The 18,251-nt window shown below is 41.8% G+C and overlaps 1 protein-coding gene across 2 annotated transcripts in view; it reads right to left on the bottom strand.

Moving 5' to 3' along the window:
• Neto2 (neuropilin and tolloid like 2) overlaps positions 1-8,380 on the bottom strand; it is a 71,813-nt gene extending 63,433 nt beyond the window's left edge. Inside the window, 1 exon segment of one of the 2 annotated variants that reach the window (NM_001107417.3) lies at positions 8,094-8,380. In NM_001107417.3, coding sequence (NP_001100887.2) covers positions 8,094-8,127 — 34 coding nt within the window. In that variant the 5' untranslated portion in view covers positions 8,128-8,380. 2 annotated transcript variants of the gene reach the window in all.
• Between the last annotated feature and the right edge of the window lie 9,871 nt (positions 8,381-18,251).

Genomic DNA, 18,251 nt, shown 5'->3' with positions numbered 1-18,251 from the left:
TGTAACCCCACATACACCAGTAGGATATCTTTGAAGAATTTCAAAAATTTAAAATTAACGCTTCACCTGAGGACATCCAAATTGATACACCTATGCAATAATGTCTGGACAATATTCATTAGATAATGGTTCAAAACGGCCGCATAATGGCATTCTGAATTCCTCAATTTTATGGGATCTTCACAATTACTGCCAGCAATCTGGTAAATGGAAAGAGATTCTTTATGTCCAAGCATTCATCTATCTTTGCTGTAACCCCTCTTTGTGTTCCTCTTGTAACTCCACCCAACTTCTCTTAGCTATGAAACAGGCACAAGTTATGTAACTCTGATGTGGTTACATCAATATAACCCTCATCTTGTCAGAAGCCTGGTAATTATTAGTATGTTTAAGTTTATGACAGGCAGAATTTCCCAAGGCCTTTAACAGTTTGCCCCACAAGGTCTCAGAAGATGTGAACACAGCTTTAACAGTCTGCATGGATTGTGCTATGATAACCACAGAGAAACACAGTGGACAAAACTGGATACTTCAGAGTCAGATGATTTATCTAAATCAAGGTAAGTCATTTCTCATGTCATACCTATCCATTCCACAGGAAAAAAAACTCCGTGGCTTCTGGGCTCGAAAGCCAGACTGACTCTTGCCCAGGTTGCCATGAAGACCACAGAGCCCACGGGGAACTGGTGGCTGATGGACTCCGTCATTTTTAATAATACACGACTGCTAGATTATGGTTTATTCTTCCCCAGATTCTGACTACACTGACAGCTAAGGTAACTGTAACGTAGCAACTAAGAAACAGACCACTGAACTCAGTTTCTAGCAACTAGTTCAGATTTAAGCTTTCAAAGATGTAATCTGTTACTTCCTTACCTAAACTCTGTTTCCACTGACTAAATGCTTCAAATTTCCTCTTCTTGCTATTCCACTGTCTTATGAGTTCTTATAAATTTGTCTCACTAATGAAACTTCCCACTCTATGATCCAACTATAATCATAAATTCTTGTTCCTTCTGCTCCACAAAAAAACTTATCTTAAAGAATATTCAGGTTGTTAACTCATGTTATTATCTCTTATAAGCTACGGGAAACCCACTCAGACCTACCTCTTACAGACCAAATAGACTCCACCCAGATAAGTACATCTGCCTAAAGTTCCCGCTTACTACCTATTCCAAAGGGTGGGATTCCTCTGGGTTTCAAATGTACATCTAAGGAAAAAATTTTCTTTTCTCCCAAATGCACTTATTCTTATTCTCTGCCACAATGCCATGCAGTCCAAAGCACATCAATCCTCTGTGGCACCCAGGTATATCACTGTCTGCCTGCCAGGTGGTCAGGAGTTTGTACGTTGGTGCTCATTTTCCCTGAACTAGGGGTAATCCAGGGAAACGAGCCCCAGACAATCCCAGCTGTAGATATGATAGCTGCCCAACATAAGAGGGCAGTTCAGGTGGTGCCACTCTTGGTCGCTGCAGGGATAGTCATAGGTGCTGGCAATGGGGTTGCAGGGATAACTACTTCCATGACCCGATATAATAAGTTCAATTACCAGCTTGACAATGGTTTTCGAAAGTGTCTGAAACCATGCTTACCATCCAGAAACAGATAGATTCTTTAGCAGCTGTGGTGCTTCAGAACCTTTGGGGGCTGGATGTCCTGACAGCTAAGAAGGTGGTCTTTGCCTATTCCTCCAAGAAGATTCCTGTTTCTACATCAACTAATCTGGAATAGTGAAAAATAAAATCCAGGAGCTTCAATCAGACATGCAGAATTTCGAGGAACGTGAGGCCTCCAGTTCCTGGACTTTTGAAAACCCAATATGGAAGTGGATATTCCCTTTCATAACACCCTTTCTAGTCAGTCATCTTTCTGGTGTTACTATTTGTTCCCTGCCTCAGTAATCTTGTCTCTACATTCCTTCAATGACAGATACGAAAAATTTCTAATCAAACTATTAATCAGTTCCTGTTACAGGATTACCAGCCACTGTCCACTGAGGAGCCTGATGCGAACATTTACCAAGTGGGCCCTGATGGTGAAAGTCAGCTGTACCCTAACATTGACGACGCCCCAAGACAGCAGGAAGTAGCCTAAGAGACAAGGTGCCCCTTTTCCCCTTCCACCTTATCTTTTTATGATAAGAAAAAGGGAGGTATGTTGGTGTCAGGAATTGCCTTTACCTCCAACAGCAGCACCATTTGGTCACTGTTGCCATGGCAATAGCCATACATTCCCATGAAACCTTTTGGTTCAATTCCCAACTCCACCTGGGAGTAGTCACATCACATTACAAATAAAAGGCAGACTTCTACCCTCCCTTTCTCTCTTCTCTCTTTTTTCTTCTTTCTCTCGCCCCTTCCCCTTGTCTTGTTCTCCCATTAAATCTCTCCACGTGGAACCCTGTTGGTTTGGGGTGCTTTATCCCGGTGGGTGCGGGCCAATATTTAAACATCAGGAATCTGATCTTAACTAGTTACCCTATTGATGTTGGTGCTGCTGGACCTGGGGCCATACTGTGAGGACCACTGCAACTGGATGATAATAATATTCTGAAAGAAACAAATAGCTTGCTTTTTTTCTTCTTTGATACTGACAGAGACAAGTCTGTACATAAGACAAGACAATAATACATGGGGCAGGAGGGAGCCTGAATTGGTTCTTGTAATGTTGATCAGGTGAATTGTTTTACTGCTTTCTTAAGCCCCTACAAACATTTCTCATTGTTTCTGACTGACTACACTTGCTATGAATCTTTGCATTTAGAAAAATCGCCTCTACAATGTCTAAAACCTCCTTCTAAGAACCTCTTCCAGATTAGGTTTACCTGACAGAATCCTCATTTTTACTTCTGTGACTCTTTACTAGCTTTCTAACAATCTGAGTTTGTTACTTTCATTGATTTTATACGTTTGTATATTAGCATTAGGATTGTACTATGTAACAGAAATAATAAAATATAATTTAAATAGTCTACTATCATATACTGATTATGTAAACAAAGTAGAGATAAACAGTCAAAGCAAAATTAAGGCTGTTATCAGAGACCCCAAACCATTCTAGCTTATTCAGTTATACTTTCTATTTCCAAGGTCACTCATGACTCGTGTGGGTATTAGGTTGCCAGCCATATTTACCACAACTGCATCATACTCATCATGCAGGAAGTCATGGCGTAGAATATTCCCCTTTCCTTTAAAAACAAAACACTTGCCAAGAATCTAAAATTATATTAAAACAAAAAGTATATTATAAGTAACAAAGAGTTTCCTTAAGATGCACACATCATTGTATATTTATGTCTACCAGCTAGACAGAATCACATGATCACCTAACCCTAAGAGACTTTGGGAACAATATTTATTTTGAGTAGTTGTGTTTTAAACTAAACTTCAGAGAATTACTTAAGAGTAAAATCTCTGTGTGGTGACAATCAGAAGTTTTATACTATAGTACTCTGTGGACTACTGTGCATAAATCAGTTATCTTTTAAAAGGGTAATTTAGATTATACCATAGCTTCTCATAAGATCTTTTAAGTCCCCCATTTTATGTAAAATGAATCCATCAGTCATACTTTTTTGAGGTACAGTGCAATCTGGCACCTGACGACGTCTCCAATCTCCTGATTGCGATCTATGGATCCACAGAGATTGCGATCTATGGATCCACAGAGCTTCTTCCCATTATTTCAACGTCAAGCCCACATTGTATGTCTACAATATGTATGTCTCTGCATGGTTGATTCCTTTCTTACTGAGTTTGTGAGGCTTCTCCAACTTCCGAATAAGCTGTGTATTCTTTAGCATCTTACTCAATCGCCACTATTATTTGTCATACTATATGTCTATACTGTATGTATCTGATTTTTTCATGTGGGTATGTGTGCTTATTTAGTCTCTTCTTACTAAAAAGATGAGCCATGTTTGTCTGGCTCACTGACATATCTTCACTGCCTAGAAGACTAGTCTGGCCCATAATAGCACTCCATACAAATTAGATGAATGCATGAAGTGACTAAGCATGAATCTGACTGCACAGTACTGAAAGAGGTGTACCAATTGACAAATTCACACTTCTGTAAAACGGAGCATATGCATGGTCCAGCTTTTTAGTTTATGCATAAATCAGGGAGGATATGAAAAGAACGAACTATGTTTTTCCTTCATTTTGTCCAGATACCAGGTACCACTCTTGTTTATCAACTTAGATCAACTTACCTTTGCTAGTAACTAAACATGTCTCTTTCTAAGTCTTCCTGTTTTAAGCATCTAAGCAGTAAATGTAAGGTTTGTTAAATCTAACACAAGACGACAATCTTTTTTTTTTAAACCAACTATATTCCAAAGCACAAAAACATTCCTGAACTTAAACCTCCTGTATTATTAGTGGAGAATGAAGATAGTTGGAAAACATTAGATCACTGCAGCCTATACGTGGTGATCATCCTGCCAGGCACATTAGTAAGAAAGTGACTGCGGCAGAAGTGCTTCCTCTTTCTTGCACAATGGGACACGATGCTGTTAATGCTCCGAGGGTAGTTTGTTTGCTTCATCTTGATCAAAGGAGTCAACTCTCCACATCTACAGACACTGTCATCAAATTTTCACGCGATCAAACAACATTTGAAAGAATAATCACCATCATCTAGTGTTGTAATTTCTAATATATAACTCAACCTAATTTAAGCAGAACAAAATTAAATTTTCAGTTAATATATGGTACTTTGTCAGAAGAAACGTACTGCACATGTTGAAAAAGTGGGTGGCTTCCCATCACAATGACAGCAGCCCTCTTCTTAATCGTTCTTGCCTCTGCCAGGTTTCTGCTATTAAGGAAACTTCAGGAATTCCTGGGTAAACCACCCCCTAAGAGCCTCTTTTCTAACTCGACTTTAAAGTGCTCCAGAAACACATTTAAACCATCGATACTTATTTTAAAGGAGAACAAATAAAAAGATGATATTATGCTGATCAGGTATAGCCTCTAAAATTTGAAATATTGTTTGAAAAATAGACGTGACATTTATAGCCTATTATTATTTTCCTATCTTATTCCCAAAGGACTGAAAGTGGTTTTGATTTAAACTGGCTTTGTAAAGTACATATTCTTCCCCCTATGGAACGCTGTGTAAAAATCTAGATTGGCTTCTAGTTGAAGATTCATTAAAATAAAATCATGAATTTTCAATGGATAATTATACGACCCCCCCCCCCCGTGTGTGTGTGTGTGTGTGTGTGTTGGTGGTGGTGGTGAAGTATTAAGAGGGCTGTGTTAAAAAGAAGCTTTACTGTTAAAGGACAGCTTCCCCCTGGATGTTTCCTGGATGAGGGTTAAGACTAAAGAACAGAAGTTAATACTCAGTTCAGACAAGATTTTTAAATATATATGGCTAAGGAAGAGTTAAGCTATTTTATGTCATAAACTTAACCTCAGATTATACAGCTTTGAATATCAATGGGTTTAATAGGATTTTGGGAGCTAATGCACAGTTATTTGAGAAAAAAAAAACAGTTGGTTCACAATTCCAATGCAAGATTTTCATAGGATTATAATGCTACCATAGACAGAAGCTTGGCTCACATTCTGTATACCTGGAGTGGTGATAGCAGGAGTGAGGTATACATGTTCACTACTATTAGAAAGACTTGAATAACCTAACAGAATGACGCACTTGTCCTACTTGCTGCAAAGTCGACAAAGAACAGTGGCATCTTTAAAAAGTAAAATTAGGGGCTGGCAAGATGTCTTAGTTGATAAATACATTTGCTGTCAAATCTGACAATCTGAGTTCAATCCCCAAGACCAACCTTCCATGTTTTGACCTCCACATGTATGCTGTTGCATGTGTGCGCTCTCTCTCTCTCTCTCTCTCTCTCTCTCTCTCTCTCTCTCACACACACACACACACACACACACACGCACACACACACACAAAACCATCATTTAAAACATTACTTTCCACTCAAAACCTCACAGTCATTTCTGGTATTTAACTGGAAACTGACCATTATATTTTAAAACAAGGATTTGAGTAAGTAGCATCTGTAATTATACAAGTATTAAATGGCTACTCAAGAGAAGAACCTCTTGATGTGGAAAAATTCCCTTATAAGACACTTGAAGGATGTTTTCTCAAGCCTTGGAACACAAATAAATAGAAGCACTGAAAAAGCGTAGTTGTCTTAAGGAACATTTTTTTTTTTTCGGAGCTGGGGACCGAACCCAGGGCCTTGCCGTTGCTAGGCAAGCGCTCTACCACTGAGCTAAATCCCCAACCCCTTAAGGAACATTTTTAATAATATTGTTTTATATAGGAAATATATGCATTTGATTTGAAAAGCAAATGATTCAATATGTGCAGTAAAACCAAGGCTATCCTTTTTTCTTTCAACCTCCAGAATGCCTTCTCAGGTTCAATCTTTTTTTTTTTCTTTTAGTCTCACTATACCAAATTCTGATGCGTACAAAGCACAGTATAGAAGAATTAAGATTGTTCTCTTCCTAGCAAGCCCATAACTTCACGATTTATCTCGAGCCGTAGAAATACTTCAGCATGTAAAAATAGTTCAGGTTGAATAATATTTGAAGTAAAATAATAAAAGCCAGATACTACACTGTTTTCACTGGAGTTAGTCGTCATCACGGAATCTTTTCTGGAGAGGCGCAATAACCCACCTTGGCCAGAGAGGGCAGTGTGTACCCACTGAAAAGGCACCGAGCTGCAATTCCTTGAGTACCTAAGAAGATTGCCTTCCCCAGTTCAGTTTCCCTTGAGTTCTGCTGGTAAAGCTGTGTAACGGATCCAACTGATTGTTGCGGGACACTACTCTCATATGGACGTGTCATTATGAGGATGGCAACCCCGCTAAGGTGCGTTCATAACCAGAATAAAGAAAATTCCTCTAAGCAGCAGAAATCCATTTGTGGATGTGGTTCACTTATTATTAAAGAGTGAAACGAGATATTAATTTCCAAGGAAATAACTATATAAATCAGGAGTTACAAGTAACTACAGAATTTTGGATTTGTTTTTATATAATAAAAGAATTATTAAGAATTTAGGGATTAACTGAAATCTTCACTGGCTAGAAGGTTATTGGCTATCTTGGCACAATTTGAACATACAAGTATTGATATACATATAGTTGGATTGGTAAATATTTAAATTAAATGGCTGTAACGTCAATTAGTAATTTATGAATATCTGTCCAATTATGAAGTTTGTCTAAAACGTCATTAGCTCAAGAACAACGAAAAGTTCCACTGAACTTTGTAATAAAACAAATTTGAAAATAAGCTATTAACACAGACTAGGAAAACATCAACATTTGTAATTGTGCAAATATTGATTCAGAGCTAGTGCCAGCATTAACACTGTCTAACGGTCATTCTCAATATAAGAGGTTTAAAAAAAACCATTCAGATACTATTCATTTGCAATTAAATCATTAGGGGAAAAGGAAGTCATTTACTGAATGGCGGTGCTTTTTTCCCTGAGATCTATGAAAGGATCAATCCAGGACGAGTTCTGGAATAAACTTTGCCTCTCTATGTAAACCATCTAGAAATATTTATCTGGAACTGGACCTCCGCGGAGACTTGGCCTCTGAGTAGCTTTAGGAGCTCGGTGCTGTCGGTTCGCCGGCCGCTACCGACCGGTGCATCCTCCGCACAGGACCTACAAGGCAGCAGGATTCGGCGATCCCGGGAAGGCGGTGCGGGGCGCCTGGGGCGCGTGCGGGCCGCCGCGCAGCCCGGAGCCCGCAGTGGTGCCGCAGCCTCCCGGCCGCAGCAGGTGGGACCCACGGGCGTCGCGGGGCTTCACGGAAGCCGCTGCGGCGCGTCGGAGTTGGGGCTTTTGTGGTCGGTGTGCAATCACTTTCCGAGGCGGCAACCGGGGGCCACGGGCCTTCGCCTCGCACACTTTGCAAGGCGCGGGGTCGCCGGCGTCCCCCGGTCTCCGCTCTCCTTAGAGCGGGCTCGCGGCGGCGGCGACCGGCGGCCTGGACCAGACAAAGGGCGCGAAGGCGGCGGCGGAGCGGAGCGTGGCCTGGCCCGCAAGGGGGCGCTATCCGCACCCGCGCTTACCTTTGAGGACCGCGCAGAGCTGCTCCAGGGCCATGTTCCTCAGCGTCGGCGCTCCGAGAGCGCCCGAGGCGGCGGCGGCGCGGCGGTCACGGCCCGGCACGGTAGCTCCGTTCGGTCCCCATCGCCGGCCGCCGCCGCTCCCCTGCAGCGAGCGCAGCGCCTCAGCTCGCCGCGTCCGGTCCCCGACGGCCGCCGCCTCCCGGCGCGCTGAGGAAAGCCAGCGGTGGCCGCTCCTGCGGCGGGCTCCCTTGAAGTGGCGCGCGCCGGGAGCCCCGGCTCATTTAAGCAGCGAGCGCAGCGCCGCGTGCCGGCCGCGGGGCCACTGCGCACGCGCAGCCCCGCCCGCCCGCGTGCCCCGCCCGCCACTCGCCCGGCGGACCTCGCGCGCAGCCGACCCCTCCCTGTCGGGGTCTTCTCGAAGCCTCGGGGGCCCCCGCTTCTGTCTTTCCAGCTCCCCGCTCGGAGCACCTCGAGCTCAGTTGCTTGAAAACGTCTGCTCAGCCTCGCTGATCTCGGTGGAGGGGAGATCCCCACCGGGCCAGCAGTAAGGGCTGCGCTTACTGAATCTTCCCCAACAGTTGCCAGGCACAGCGCTGCTTGAGGAATCATCTCTTCTAGTCCCCACCACAGTGGGCTGGGAGCTCCACGCCAGCCAGAGAAGTGAAACTTTGTCCTAGCTGCAAAGGCGAGAGGCGCGACTGAATCCAAAGCGTGGGTCTCCCCAAGGCCACCCCTAAGCACAGCCCTACAGATGGACTGCTGAACAACAGTGCAAAGGAATTCCACGAGTCTTAACAACTGTATAGTTTGTGCATCATCCGTTTTCCTTCAGCACTTGTGCTTTGAAATCGCCTTGCTGCCAGAGCTTCCTAAGCTCCATCCTGTTAAAATAGAAAGGACTTGAATGCAGCCGGGCTACAGTCAGTATTTCACACATCGTATATTTATTGGTTTGAGTTATGTACATATAACAATGACTGGTGTTGGGGGGGACTAGCCATATTAAGACCCTACCGTCATAGATCTGATATATAAATGTTTATCTAGCAAATTATAGCTAAGTTAGAATGTCCAACAACTGAACAAAATATTTCAAGGGTGTCACGTTCTTTCTTTGCTTGGATCGCGCCAAGAAAGGCACAGAAATATAAGTAATTCACAGGTTTATAAATAAAAGAATTAACATCAATTAGCATAAAGTTGTTTAGCCATTTGCTGTGTGCTTTCAGTGGTTATGAAAGATATGTGATTTGGGGTTTCCAAGACGATCACCTGCAGTTAAATTAAAATTGCACACAAGAACTAATGAATGAGGCATTTTAGAATGAGGCAAGTAATAATTCAGGCTAAGTCCTGACCAATAGTGGATAAAGAAATTGGTAAGCCCTTTGAGGTTCTAGATCAACAATCCATAGTTGTTGACCGAGGAAAACAAAATCAGCCTGTATGATGTCATCAGAGAATGCTCCGTGAGAAGGGGGAGAAAGAGGATGGGAAAGGTTTGGAAGGCAATGGAGGGATGTAGATACGATTGGACACTGAATTTGGGACAACTGTTATTATCAGTAATTATTAAAGATAATGGGGGCATGCACTCATCTCTCCATATATATATATATATATATATATATATATATATATGTACTCATATATATATGAGTATACTGTTGCTGTCTTCAGACACACCTGAAGAGGACATCAGATCCCATTACAGATGGTTGTGAGCCACCATGTGGTTGCTGGGAATTGAACTCAGGACCTATAGGAAGAGCAGTCAGTGCTCTTAACCGCTGAGCCTTCTCCCCAGGGGAGATCCTCCTGTGGGCTTTCAGCCTCCTCTAGACTAACTACAAGGTAAAGAATATGTAAATAGCAACTATACAGTATCGGTCAGGGAATACGGTGGGGGAAACTCTGCACATATTCAATACAGATACTTAGAGAAGTTTGCTCGTCCCAACATTGGTTGAACCCTTGGATGCTGAATTGTCCCGATTCAGAGGGTTGACTGGACTTGCTTGAATGTGGAGTTCTGTGAGGATTAATCTGGTGGTTGAGTTGAAGGGGTAGAAAGGGATAGATTAGAGAAACCATGGTAATTCAAAAAGTAGATGCCTAGTACCCACTTAGGTTTGTAGTTTATGCTGATAGGATCATTGATAGAATCTCGAAAGACTTCTGTCTGGTGGCTTGGGAGTACACTTCAGTTGAGAATACTAATTTGGGACTCTCCTCTCTCTGCCTTAAGACACCTGTTTTTGGGGTTGGGGATTTAACTCAGCTGTAGAGCGCTTGCTTATGGAGCACAAGGCCCTGGGTTTGGTCCCCAGCTCCAAAAAAAAGAAAAAAAAAAGACACCTGTCTTTTAGATGAATTGGAGTAAATTTTTCAAGGAACGGAGTAACATAGGTGATGGGGAGACTACCTTGTTGCCCTGTGTTAGCTAAATCAAAAGGAGAGCATTTGTCTTCTCTATACTGAGTTATTATTTCCTGGGAAGAACATCCAGTAGCAGCCAGTCTGCTCCCACATTACCCGAGTACTCTTGGTTTGGCAGTATCACTGCCAGTCTTAGACATATACACAGTCTATCTAGATTCTCACAGGATTATTCTGATGGTCAGAATTTGCTATCCTTTTACCGAGTCACATGTAACATTTTAATAGTGTTGTCTAAGGCTGTGCTTGGTGGAACACACCTTTAATCCCAGCAGAGGCAGGTGGATTTCTGTGATTTCAGGTCAGCCTGGTCTACATAGTGAGTTTCAGGCCAGCCAAGGCTATAAAGACCTTGCAAAACAAACAAACAAACAAACAAACACACACACACACACACACAAACAGCAAAAAACTACCAACAGCAACCACAAAACAAAACAAAACAAAACAAAACAAAACAAAAACCCAACCAAACAAAAGAGGGATATACCATTAACTCACTAATGTTATGACTGACTTACTAATGAATCATTAAAAATTAATAGTCATGTTGGAAAATGCTTATAAACCCAGCCCTCAGGAGGTTGCATTTTCTCTGAACGTTCGTGTACTTGGTGGATTTTGTTGTTTCTTTGTGTGTAGTTTGGGAGTTCTCACAGCTTATTAACTGTCTGCCAACGGAGGTTGCTATGGTAGAGACAGTTAGTGAAGGAATGATTACGCTTCCTAAAACTCAAAAGTTAAAACCCTAACCTGAAGTGTGGATGTGTTTCATGATGGGGAACTCGATAAATAGTGAGGGTTGATTGCGGTGGTAAAGGCAGGACTCTGAATGGGTGAAATGGGGATCCCTGAAAGAGGAGGGACACTTTTTCTCATCACACTGTCACCAAGGAAAGGCCATGTGAGGACAAGGCAGAAAGAGAATCCTCATAAGCCGAATTGGCCAGTGCTTTGATCTGGGACTCCTGCTTCCAGCTCTGTGAGAGAATGCAGGCCACTGTTTAAGCCACGACTTAGTCTACAGTATTTTGTGGCAGACCAAGCCGACTGACACAGAGACACAATTAGGGAAGACAAAGAGATTCATAACTTACCAAACTCTGAGGTACAGAAAGTCTATTTGTATTAATAATACATGTGTCTCAAACGGCCCTGCTGTTGAAATGATGTAATTTGGTGAAAAACTAAAATGATGTAGGATCTCACAGAGAAGATTTCACAGCTATGGTACAAAGAGGTTTAGGGAAAGAAGGGGAGAATCACATATGCTTTAAAACGCTTTGGGTAGCTAAGATCCCACGCCATGGGTGTCAAGGTGGCTGGTAGGCTTCGAGAAAGGCTAGAAAGCTTGGCTTTTATCATGGGCATGCTCCTGCCTCCAAGACTCATCCTCCAGGTGGGCTTTTATTCTATATTCCTCCTGTCTCTGTCTCTGCTTATAAGGACACCAGTTAATTAGTTAAGGGATAACCGTATGATCTTATTTAATAATAAATAGTTCTTTAGAGTCCCTGTCCTCAAATACAGCCATAGGAGATGTTATGGTTCTAACATACAAATTTACAGCTTGGTGGCATACACTTCAGATCATAAGCTACACGAATCTGTTAACGGCACTGAAGAACAGCTAGGGGAACAAAACTAGTTCTTTTGGTAAAACTACCAGTAAAACTTGCTTCCAAATCTTTGCTTAATCAAATTGCAAATTAGGAAAAGCTTTTTTTTTTTTTTTCCGGAGCTGGGGACTGAACCCAGGGCCTTGCGCTTCCTAGGCAAGCGCTCTACCACTGAGCTAAATCCCCAACCCCCTGGAAAAGCTTTTAAGAACTATTTCCTCCTACAATAGTAATTTTTTTTTTGTTACTTTATCAGGAAAACTTCAAATTGTCAGAAAGATTTCTGGTCACCATTTTCACTTTATGAAAGACTAAGAAAGACTTCAGTTATATTCATTAGAATTAAATTGCTGACTCCATGGTATCCTTCTCTTCAAAGCTAAAATCCCATCTTGAAATCTCTGTTTACTTCCCATTTAAAGCTAACAGTCGTTAGCTGATGCAAATACTTGCTTATCTGGGTAATACGAAACCGTGTTCTTTCTTCTTTTTTTCTTTTTCTGTTTTCTGCCCTCCTCCCCTCTCCTCCCCTCCCCTCCCCTCCCCTCCCCTCCCCTCCCCTCTCCTCTCCTCTCCTTTCCCCTCTCCTCTCCTTTCCCCTCTCCTCTCTTCTCCTCTCCCTTCTCTTTCCTTCTCTTTCTTTTGTGGTTCTGGGAATTGAATCCAGGGCTCTGAGCATGCCAGGCAAGGTTTCTATCTACCACCATATCTAACTATAGCATTAAAATAAAACAAAAAAAAATTGAGACAGAGTCTTATGTTATCTTGGATTGTTTCTAGAACTCAGTGTGTAGTCCAGGCTAGCCTCAAACTCGAAGTATTCCTTCTGGCTCAGCTTCCCTCCTGTGTGCTGGGCTTACAGGCGTACACCACCACACCTGGCTTTAAGCATTTCCTTTTCTTCTTCTCTCTTCTCCTTTGGCTCCTGCCAGTTTCTATAATGAGGATCTAACCCAGGGGCCCATATATGCCAGGAAAGCACTGTATCACTGCACTCTGTTCACTCAAGCTTTAAAACATAGCTTAGGAAAAGATATTTATATTCATGGATAATAGTGTTTTGTGTGCATGTAAGTACACGCACCACATAGGTGCCTGTACCCTGGAGAGCCAGAAGAGGGCATTGGACCCTCTGGAACTGGAATTATGGAAACTTATGAGCCAACAAGGGGATTTTTGTAAACAAAGCTGGGTACTCTGAAAGAACAGGAAGTACTTCTCGCTCTCTCTCCAGCTCCAGATATTTGTTAGGCAATAGTAATTTTTTGGAAATTCAGTTTAAGGGCTTGATGAACTGTGAATGAGTACTACTTGTGGAAATGCATATACTATTTAATGTATAATGAGTGCCTACTAGTGAATTCTATAGCTCACTATACACATGGAAGGTATATAAAGTTATTAACCCAAATGTCTGAAACTATCTTGTGCTGTAAAATATAACTTAGGATTTATATAGTAAAGCTCATTTCTAGATATATTTATCTAAAAGAAGAACTTTGAGAAAGTATTACGACATATTTAGGACTTTGACTGTAGCTCCACTGATATTCCATTTGCTGGAATATTTGGGTTCAATGTCCCAAACTGTAGGGACCAGGGGAATGAAGCATGTTGTGTGCCTTAGGGTTCATCTCTCTAGAAGCAAACAGAGATGTGAATTTACAGGACACGCTTAACAAAGGTAAAGGCATCCCTTGTTTACGAAGTGGTTGTGTGAGTGACCACGCCCTCTGAGAGTGTAAGACCCTGTGCTCTACAGCTGCACAAGCATTTGACTGTTGTCAGCTAGAAGACTGTCAATCATTCACTCAAGTTTGTTTTTTTATTGTTATATACTTTTTAAAAAAAATCCTAGTTTAATTTCTATATCTTGGTCACAAGCCAGCTGATGGGCTGAAGATAGTTTTCTTCATTTTGTGTCTTCATCTTTTTTGTAAAGGGCTTGTGATGAACAGAGGTTATTAACGTTTGTGTATTCCAATATATTAAACAATACTGTGGTGGTTTGAATGTGCTTGGCCCATAACAAGTGGTACTATTAGGAGGTGTGGCCTTGTTAGAAGAAGTGTGTCACTGTGGGGCTGGGCTTTGAGGTACTCAAGTTCTGCCCAGTGTGGAAAGAGACCCTCCTCCTGGCCGCCTACACATCAAGATGTAGAATTCTCAGCTCTTTCTCCAGCACCATGTCTGTCTGCCTGCAGGCCACTATGCTTCCCACCACGATGATAATGGACTGAACCTCTGAAACTGTAAGCCAGCTTCAATTAAATGTTTTCTTTTGTAAGAGTTGTCTTGATCATGGTATCCTTTCACAACAATAACACCCTAAGGCACTGATGGGTGCTCTTCTTGTTTTGGTGGCTGCTGATTTGAGCTACTGGTCTTGCTGTATAGCTCAGACAGGCCTTGAGCTTTGACTCCTTCTGCTGCAGCCTCCCACTGTATCTGGCTGATTATTGCCTTTTTCAACTTGGAATCCAGATTCTCCAGGATTATTAAGTTACTTATATTAAGCAGAAAATGCTTAACTGAGTGTGGTAATGCCAACAAGAAGATCAAGAGTTCAAAGATAGACTGGCGGCTGTTTAAAAAAAGAAACAAGCCAATTCAACACCATCAGCCCCCATACCTCTAACCCCCAAAGATCTAAATGCTTATGAATTTACACATCACACTTACTTTCAGCACTCTTGTGGTTTATATTTCTGAGAGTTAGGGGTATTACTTATCTTTAGTCTTCATGTAACTTGCCTTAGCCTTATTTACTGTTAAAACTTATTTTGTTTAGCCATGTGATGGCTAACATTGCATTTAAAGTTTAGACTTGGTGTGCTTGAGAGATGAAAAAGCAAAAAAACAAAAACAAAAAAACCCAACAAAACAAAACAAAAAACCAAAACCAAAACAACAACAACAACAACAACAACAACAACAACAACAACAACAATAACAGCAACAACAACAAAATCCAACCATGTCTAATGTGTAAGTCCCTAACTTGTATAGGGTGTACCCTAGTCGCCCATTTTTTCTTTTAGGTGTTGAAGACTATTTTGAAATCGATCAATCTTGTGAAATTTGTTGTTTAAGCAAGGTAGTAGATCATAAGATTGTCATTTTTACTTTCATAATCAAACTTGTTTACTTTGTTTAAAAGATGACCCGGACAACTGTGAGACATGTTAAAATTAGATCCTGTCTGCACGTAGTCTTGTGTTTTTTGCCTTTGTACGTCTCAGGCTAGAGTCTGTATCTTGGAGTGCTCTTAAGTGTAGTTTACGATCCTCCACAAGAGCATAGTGAGCCCAGACGCAACACCAGATCCACATGTCAGCAGTCACTATCATTTGATATATGGTAGGACAGGTCCTTGCTCCTTTTCAGTGTTATTTTCGTTATATTTTGGTCCTTTGTATTTCTGAATACAGTTTAGAAATAGCAGGTCCCAGCATAGTGGCACACACCTTTAATCCCAGCACTTGGGAGGCAGAGTCAGGTAGTGAATATTGGAGTTTGAGACCAACCTGTTCTACATAGGGAGACCCTATCTCTAAAACAAAACAAAACAAAACAAAACAAAACAAAACAAAACAAAACAAACCACAGAAAGTTCCAGGAGTAACAACAATGATGACAGCAGCTACAACCCCACTTGGAATACGGAACAGAGTTGGGAAGCAATTGGTAACTGTAATTTTGATTCTTAAAAGACGGGTGTGGATTTGTTTAATGTTTTTATTACTATCTATCCATAAAGTTTTATAAGTTTCTCCACAGAGATAGGGTGCATAGTGTTATATTTATTCCAAGATCCTTGATTAGTATTATTTTGTATGTGCTTGATTTTTTTTTCTAACATGCCTGTTATCTTAGCATTTGAGAGGCCTAGGTAGAGGGGATTGAAAAGCTAAAGGCCAGCCTGGTGTCCTGAACACCAATGACCAAAAGCAACGTGAGAAGGGAAGGGTTTCCTTATTCTTACAGCTTGCAAGTCCATCATTCAGGAAGGCAAGGTAGGAATCTGGTGCTGGTGGCAGTAGCTGATACGGAGACCATGGCGGATGCAGAGGCCAAGAAGCAGTCCAACTTACTTGCTAGTTCCCCTGTCTTCTTAGTTTGGACTACCTGCCCAGAGGTGGCACGCCATCACTGTGGGCTGGGCCCTCCCGCGTCTTTTCTGAAGAAAATGTCCCATAGACTTGCCTACAGGCCAATCTGAAGGAGGTATTTTTTTCAGTTGATGTTACCTCTCCCCAGTTGATCCTAACTGCATATCACTGCTGCATACAGTAATCCTGTCAAGCCTGGGAGCTTCTGGGATCTGTCTCTGCCCTTCACTTCTGGGGTTACGGGCATGTGCCAACATTACAAAAAAATTCTTTAAAAAATTCCTTATTATTTTATCAGTATTTTGCCTGCATGTATGCCTGGGCATCATATGTATTCAGAGCCCATGGCCAGAAAAGGGCACAGGATCCCCTGGACTGGACTCCACTCTGTGGGCTCTGGAGACTAAATGCTGGTCTTCTGGAAGAAAAGCCAGTACTCTTAACTCTAGCTGTCTCTCCAGCCCTCCACTCCACATGTGTGAGGATGTCACAATACACATGTGGAGATCAGAGAACAACTTGTATGAAGGGCTAGTCTCCTTTTTTTATGAGGGTTCTGGAGATCACACTGAGGTTGTCAGCCTTAGTGGTTACCTCTGCCTGCTCAGCCATCCTGCTGGTCCTGTTTGTGCCTTTTTATGTGGGTGCATGGGATTGGAAGTCATTGCCATGTCCCTAGCCCTCTAGTCTTTGAAAAGTTTGTATTTCAAAAACTTTTATTTATTTATTTTTTGGTCAATGTTGTATGTGGTGTGTGTGTGTGTGTGTGTGTGTGTGTGTGTGTGTGTGTATGTGTGTGGTGTGTATGTATGTGTTTGTGTGCGTGTTGGTCACAGGAGATTGTGAACCATCTTCCTCTGTCACTCTGCCTGTTCCTTTGAGGCAGGTCTTCTCTCTGAACCCAAAGCTTTAGTGTCTGGAGCTCAGTTTTGCATGCAGGCTGGGATCCAAACCTAATGTTTGTGAAGCAAGCACTGTGAGTTGTTGAGTGATCTCTTAAGCCTCCAAGAAAGGGTATTGACATGAATTATATAGGATTTCATGTAGGTGGTCAGGAAAGAGCTGCACACATGAAGAATGGTGGGTATGGGCTTCTTAAGGTGGTCATGCTTACTTATTCTTAAATGAAATACTTTTGTTGAGATTTGATTATATTTTTTTGAGATTTGACTATTCTACATTTTGGATACTAGTCAACTGTTAGGATTGTGATTCATGAATGTTTTATTTGCCTATTTATCTTATCTATTATTCTCTTGAAAGGATCTTTGGCAAAATAAACATTTTTAATTTTGATGAAATAGAATTTATCATTTTTTTCTTTTGTGGTTTATATTTTTTATAATATTTTTGTCATAGTTAGGGTTATTATTGCTATGATGAAACACCATGACCAAAAAGCAGGTTGGGAAGAAAGGGCTCACTCAGCTCACACTCCCACCAGACTGTTCATCATTGTTCATCAAGTCAGGACAGGAACTGAAACAAGGCAGGAACTTGGAGGCAGGAGCTGATGCAGAGATCATGGAGGAGTGCTGCTCACTGGCTTTCTCCTTGTAACTTTCTCAGCCTGCTTTCTAACAGAACCCATGACTACCAACCCAGGGATAGTACCACTCATCACGGTCTGGGCCCTCCCCTATTGATCAGTAATTGAGAAAATGCCTGATAGCTGGATTTCAGTTGAGGCATTTCCTCAATGGAGGCTTCTTCCTCTTTGATTACTCTAGCTTGTGTCAAGTTTACATGTAAAACCAGTACAGTTTCTAGGAACTCTGCCTCCTCCTTTCCCCCGTCCATATATATATATATGATGCGTATGTATTTGTGCACATCTAAGATCAAACTGTAGGTCTCACACATGCTAGGCAGATGCCCTACTACTAAATTACATACCAACCATGACATTTTTACAATGGAATATAATTACATCACAACTTGTGTGCGCTCTCCCCCTTAGCTTACTAACACTGGTCAAGACTTGTAGC

Source organism: Rattus norvegicus, chromosome 19, assembly GCF_021556685.1.
Source record: "Rattus norvegicus strain SHRSP/BbbUtx chromosome 19, alternate assembly SHRSP_T2T, whole genome shotgun sequence".
In the NCBI taxonomy this organism is placed as follows: Eukaryota; Metazoa; Chordata; class Mammalia; order Rodentia; family Muridae; genus Rattus; species Rattus norvegicus.
The sequence above is the reverse complement of the archived record's forward strand: the minus strand, read 5'-3'. Positions and strand labels throughout refer to the sequence as shown.